Raw genomic sequence first — 6,920 nt, forward strand, 5'->3', positions numbered from 1 at the left:
CGGCAACCGTCACGATTTAAAAAAAGAACAGTCTAAAAACTACCTATATTATATTGAACAAATTATCACTAATTCACATACTAAGATATAGAGAGTGAGATCATGACATTTTTTCGATATTATATAATTTTAGGACTACTGTTTTTTTTTTTTTTTAATTGTAACTTTTGAAGAGAGCTAAGATGCAATTGGCGACTTATACCTACATATTTATTGACTGTTTCTTAGTCGAGTTGCAATAACTCGAAAAACTTGATAAATCGAATTTTTTTATTTATTCCCCTAGAAATATAAATTATTATTAATTTGAGTTAGATATCTCGAAGCGAATTTTTATCACCTTACAATTTCGAGTTATCGCGACTCGAGTACTGGACTAGTGTAGTTAGTACTCAATACGACAATATATCAATATAATTGCTTTTTATTATAACATATTAAGAGGGCGGTAATTTTTTTTTCATTTTAAATAGAATATAGTAAAAATCTCTCTTCGTATTTCATTCATTGTTATTACTTTTACCAACATATTTGTACCACAAGGCTCCTACGGGGATGGCGGTTGACCTTTGATGGTGAAAAAAAAAGACTATATAAAAAAGAATAATACCCAGACAATATCTCAATAATAATAATAAATTTCGACGTGACCTGCAAAGGACGGGTGATCACTTATATATATATATAAATAAAGACAATAAGTGTTATACGTTCTTTCATTAATTGCACTAACTTATTGTATATAAATGTATAATAAATTATTTATAATTTTCTTGAAAATATAAATATATAAAGTTTCTGACAATACACAGATAGGTAATTATTTTATTTTCGTTATACATTTAAATTAAATAATACTTTAAATTTAAAATAATATAATCACAATCAGTTATCATAATGAGTCAAATACGAAGAGGTTTATACTACTACTGCATAAGTATAAAACATGATGTAGATTGTAGGTACTAGGTACCTATTTATGTAAAATATTGTATATACTGATGTGGTATCCAATTAATATTATTATAGTTAGAAAAATATGTAGATAAATACTACTGGAAACTATAAAACATAGGCACCATTTTTGGACTTTATTTGTCTACAAAATTAATATAGAACACTGAACTGTATAAACATACATGTCTATGTGTATAATAATAGTAGTATACATTTGGTGGTATGAAATCTATAAAATACAATATAGGCTTAAATCTTAAATAGTATGTGGGTATAATTCCGTACTTACTCATTACCTGGCTTTCTTGAAAAAAAATTGACTATAACAAAATAAACGTTCAACATACCCTTTTGCACTATCTATAATCTAATTCATTAATACTTACCTATAAAATATATAGGTACACAGAAGTGAGGAATCATGAGAAATATTCTATTCATTCTTAATTTATTTTACATATAAAACTGAAAATATATCCTTGAAGATATACTAGGAACTTACTCATAAAGACATCCATAACTACAAAATCTATAGTTAACAAATTTATTTTAATAGGTAATGATTAGGTATTTATTCAAAAAAAAAATACTCGCCTACCTACTACAAGCCTTTAGATGAAAAAGAAAATATGTCTAAAACTCTAAAACAAAATTATATATAGTTCAATACTTATATTTACATAGATTATTATTGGAATATTATCTTGTAAAAAATGTTGCAATATAACAGATCATAACTTAGGTATAATACAGAAAATCAACATTTTAAAATTGGTTTCCGGACATGATTCAAAGGCCATTTGCCCATTTGATAAACAGAAAATTCAAGAAAACAAATGTCCAGTTTAAATTTGTACCAATTCATTAAAAATATCAGTAAACTTTGTTCACATTTAAACTTTGCTTAAATTTTAAATACTGTTTATACATTTAAATAAATATGAACACAAACACAGAATATGTGTGCACATTTACCTACTAATGCAATTTTTCAAATATAGATAACTATTTCCTTATTCTTATCAAATATGGTGTTAATCAATGACAAATAATAATTAAACACAAATATACTATATACATAATATTTAAAAAAAAAATTCTTTAAATATTATTCAAGACATTCTATTTGTATCAAGCATAATTTTTTTTAATTCACCGATAACAAATAATATAGGATTTATCAGTCAAAGTAGTAAATTATTTTTTTCTATAAATCATCAAATAAATAAAGTGCCATGGACATTCTACAATAATATAGGAAAAAAATTAATTTTAATTTATGTTTTATAACCTGTGCGATTCATATTAAAAGCAGTCAGTTACAAAATCTGTATTTTTTGTCTCCATCTTACATAATATGTATAACATAGCAAAATTATATTCAGTTTTGTTATTTTTTAATATTTCTTGACCCATTATTATCAAACTTGAAGGTCAACATTATTCATGTTTTTATGATACTAAAAACTTAAACAATTGATAATCTATAAAATATGTTTTGAAAATTCTCATCAAAACAAAATACAAAAAAAAAACCACCACCAAAACATAGCTATTAACTATACTCTGTTCAACAAAAGAGCACACATTGGCCCAACAAAAATAAGTTTTTCTACAAATTTCATGTGATACCCTGACGTAGTGAAATCAGTCTGATGGTAAGGTGTTATAAGGATATGCTCCAAATTAGTATGTTTTCTTGCTGGATAGAGTATAATATTGTTAGTTTAATAATATGTAAACTCAATATAATATTAAAATTAACAAAGTTGAATATGAACTGGTAAATATACATTTACTATGTTACAAACTTGTTAGAGGAAGCATAGGCGCCAGGTTTTAAAAAACTTAATGGGTACCTTAGTATCATAGGTATAAATGTACAATTTGGAGAATGGGGCCTAACCCCTGTAAAATTCAATATTCTAATGAGTGCCTGAGGCCCCAGGCACCCTGTACATAGTGCGCTATGAGAGGGAGACAAATAATATATATAATATATATAACCAATTAACTTTTAAAATGCTATTATTTTCAATAAACTAACTTTAAAATTTTAAGTTATTAAGTATGATATAATAAAAATATAAAATGCAATAAGTTGATAAATAAAAGGAATTATTAAAACACAGGCCTAGGGTTTACCAAATGATACAATTTAACAACATAAGGGTACTCTATCCAGCAAGAGAATGTTCCGCAAAAACCAACCAAAATCAGTTTTTCTGCGCATTCCCCAATGATACCCAGCCATAAGCAAACCAGTTTTAATAGCATGGTGTGGTGACACGAGGGTATGTGCAAAATCGGCGCGTTCTCTCGCTGGACAGACTATAGACAGGTTATAGTAAGATAAATTTATAAAAAAAATTAATATTAAATATTTTATTTTTTTTTTTAAATTATTAACACTGACACTAAATTAAATAATCAATAATCGAATTTAAATTCTTTGTAAGATGGATCAAATGATTGTACCCTAATAAAACCATCTTCTCCGCCTGTACTGAAACTTTTGCCATCTGGATGGAAAGCTAATGAATTTATTGGACCAAAATGACCTTTCACTCTTGCAAATTCTTCTTCAAAAATGACATGAAAAAATCTGGCATCAAATTTGCCTGCTTGTGCTGCTGTTGTTGTAACATCCATAGCGTCTTGACCACCACCTAATACCACCTTAAATAAAAAAAACAAAATAATATTGTTAAATTTCAATGTAAAATATTGACAAAATTTATAAAATATAAACTATTAACTAACATGATCGTATATTGGTGATAGGGAAGCACTATTAACAGGACGTTCAGTGACATAAACTTTGTGAACCGACAAATCATCTACATCAAATAGCTTTGAGGTTTTGTCTTTTGATGCAGTAACAAACATAGTACCTTGTCGGTTCTTTTGCATGTCATTGATTGATCCTTGATGATCTTTAACAGTTTCTATACTTTTTCCAGTCTAAAACACACAGAATTATTAAATACATAGGAAAATCTCAAAAATTTAAAAACCTCAAATTGTATTTTGTCACTTGAAGTCAAATAAATTATAATATACAAGTGGAACTTTTATTTAACAAAACTCTCTATTTTGTGTTAATTTTCTACAACAAATTTAATAACTATTGTTATTTGAAAATTACACACACCAATTAGATAAATGAGAGTATACTTAATTGTACATAATCAGACCTCGTTAAATTTTATTTCCTAGATTAATGTTATCGATTTTGATATGTAACAGATGAGTTATCAATAATAAAATCAGTTGTAGATTTTAACACACTAAAAATGTAACAACAGGACATCAGAAAGTATTTTGACAACAAAGATTAAAAAAAATTATTAACATAATAATATGTGCTCGATATAATTTAAAAGTATTTATTTTATTTTAGTTTATTTATTAATATTATACACATATTATATATTATTACTTATTGGGATAAATTTCATACACTAAAAATAAGTTTTTTTAAGAGAAAAGTGTTATTTCTTTTCAACAAAGTTTTTTTATAGAACCCTCATTTCATTTAATAGAAGTTCCACTGTAGATAGATTTGAAAAATAAATATGTTGAATAAATATATATTCCTCTTAGGATTCTATTTATATACAACTATAGGATATAATAAACAATAAAATGTATTTTCTAAAAACTATACATACTCTCAAATCCCATTGAGTAATGGCACCATCTTCATGTCCAGTAAGGATTGTATGGTCTAATGTACCCCAAATTAAAGAAGTCACTTTAGAATCAGGTACAGTCATCTTTAAAATTGGCGCACTGCTTTCTATAAACATAAATGATTAACGATTAGAATATTAAATATATATTATGTTTATAAAATAAAAATATTTAAAGAAGAAATATTCAGTATTTATAAAATATAACTACATTTAATATTGATTGTTTTCAACTTAAAAATATATTATTTAAATTATCTACAAATAGGGAGATTTTGAATACATAAAAACAAAAATTAACTGAAAATATAAACAATAATTTTTCTTAAATAGTATACATTTTTAATATGAGTCCTGTATTTATTTAAAATAAGTATGTTCATTATAAACTCAAAAAATATTCAAAATAAGATTTTCATATAACACTTCTCTAGTGTTCATATTTAACATAATGTTATTTGTCTTAAATTATAAACCATCAAAATCTAAAATAATACATCTTTGTATAGTTGTATCCAAACTTAACTTATGTCTTACATAATACTATAAAAGATTAATACTACATGTAACTTATACCTAATCCTTTTATAATATTATGATAAATTATCAAATTAGTTAGAGTGAACCCTTAAATACCCAACTTGGTATTAAGAATAAAAACTTTAATTTTATTGTTATAATTTACCTATACATTTCAAATATTAAATGTTTAATTGGTAAAAATAATAGCTGAACGAATATAATGAACAAACTAACTTACTAAAAGACTCATCATCTCGAGCATCAACTATAAAAATTTCACATTCTTGTTTCATAGCCTGATCTGTTGAGTAGCTGGCAAGATCAGCTGAGTAACTAAATGAGCATGTACGCACAGCTGAATTACTACTTATATTACCAATCTCCACACCTGCATAAACATTTTAAAATTATTACTTTAAAGGTATTAAATGAAAATTTCATTATCATTACCAGTTGCAACATCCCAAAGTCTTAAGGTGTTGTCAGCAGCTCCAGACAAAAACTTTGTGGTTTTCCAATCAACATCAATACACCATACAGCTCCAGTATGGCCAATGTATGTACCAAGACGCTCACCATTCAATGAATACCATACGTTTGGTGTTACGTCTTTAGCAGACGAGAACAATAAATCACCCTCTCTGTTGTATTTAATTTGAGTAATGGCACGCTCGTGCCCTTGTAACATTAAAGGTTTCTGTATAACAATATAAAATTAACATTAAGACAAATATTTAAAATAAATATTTTTTAAAACATTGTAAATAATAGATAAGAGCAATGAGCACTAAACAATGACTCACCATAGTGAACGAATGAGGAGAATTTCTATACTATTATTTAAAAAAATTGTAACTGTAAAGTCGGGTTCACAGCTACGTCGTCTGTCGCGTAGTGTCCAAAAGTTGAGCTCGTCCCAACTCTGGAAATTTCCCGGTAGACAATGGTTAGTAAATGATACCATGATTGTAACGACCAATCAGAATACGATAAAAAGCACGCAACACGAAGCTGTAAACCCGGCTTAAATATTATAAGCTCATAAGCAATGCATAATATGTAAGAGTATTGACTGTTGAAGAAAACTGAGTTTTCAAAAGAGGTAAGAACCGGAAAATCACGCGATACCGCGTGTCAGCGTCAGAATAAGATAAGACATGAATATAACAGTCTCACCAATACATAAAACTATTAAGTATAAATTTGTATACACGCCGACACTGATAATATATACATATTTATATTTTACGTGTTGGACTTCGGAAGATTGATCAGCACTTCCTAGCCGGTAACCGCGTTCATCAGTTCATTACTCACCATGAATTATTAAGACTTAATATAAATAAATAATAATTTGACAGTCCGTCTAAAAATCTGATTTTTAACTTTCGTCAAAATGTTAATGCATTCTTGATGGCCAAGTTATATTATTATGGATTAACTTTTTACTACTCGACACTTGTTAACCGCACTTTTTACGTAGAAGTTTACACTTCATAATAAACGGGATGTGAAGAAGATACTGGTACATATTTGCATCGGAAAAATTAAGCATGTGTGGACAGTGCGGTCACTGTGAATCAATTCTTAGTATTTGGTGTTTTAAACCGCTTAGATCATTAGGAGCCCGATCGAAATCAGGCAATTACAAAAATTGTATTTCTAGACTCCTTTGAATGCTCCCCTCCACGGAAATCTTTAGTAAAAGGCGAAAGATTTTTTCGTATTGAAAGGGAACCGGAGTTG

General features: G+C 27.3%; 1 protein-coding gene and 1 non-coding gene across 2 annotated transcripts; both read right to left on the bottom strand.

The window, feature by feature from the left end:
* Positions 1-3,327: 3,327 nt before the first annotated feature.
* On the bottom strand, positions 3,328-6,299 carry LOC113560547 (eukaryotic translation initiation factor 3 subunit I-like). Its single transcript, XM_026966483.1, has 6 exons — positions 5,978-6,299; positions 5,625-5,871; positions 5,413-5,562; positions 4,632-4,759; positions 3,721-3,921; positions 3,328-3,636 (listed from the first exon to the last, which is right to left on the bottom strand). Exons 1-6 carry the CDS (start codon positions 5,978-5,980, stop codon positions 3,388-3,390), a joined length of 978 nt encoding a protein of 325 aa, XP_026822284.1. The 5' UTR covers positions 5,981-6,299; the 3' UTR covers positions 3,328-3,387.
* Positions 6,300-6,798: 499 nt separating this feature from the next.
* LOC113550755 lies at positions 6,799-6,920 on the bottom strand. The gene has a single exon (XR_003405064.1). It is a non-coding gene; the product is annotated as a U5 spliceosomal RNA (small nuclear RNA).

Source organism: Rhopalosiphum maidis, chromosome 1 (assembly GCF_003676215.2).
Source record: "Rhopalosiphum maidis isolate BTI-1 chromosome 1, ASM367621v3, whole genome shotgun sequence".
Lineage (NCBI taxonomy): Eukaryota > Metazoa > Arthropoda > Insecta > Hemiptera > Aphididae > Rhopalosiphum > Rhopalosiphum maidis.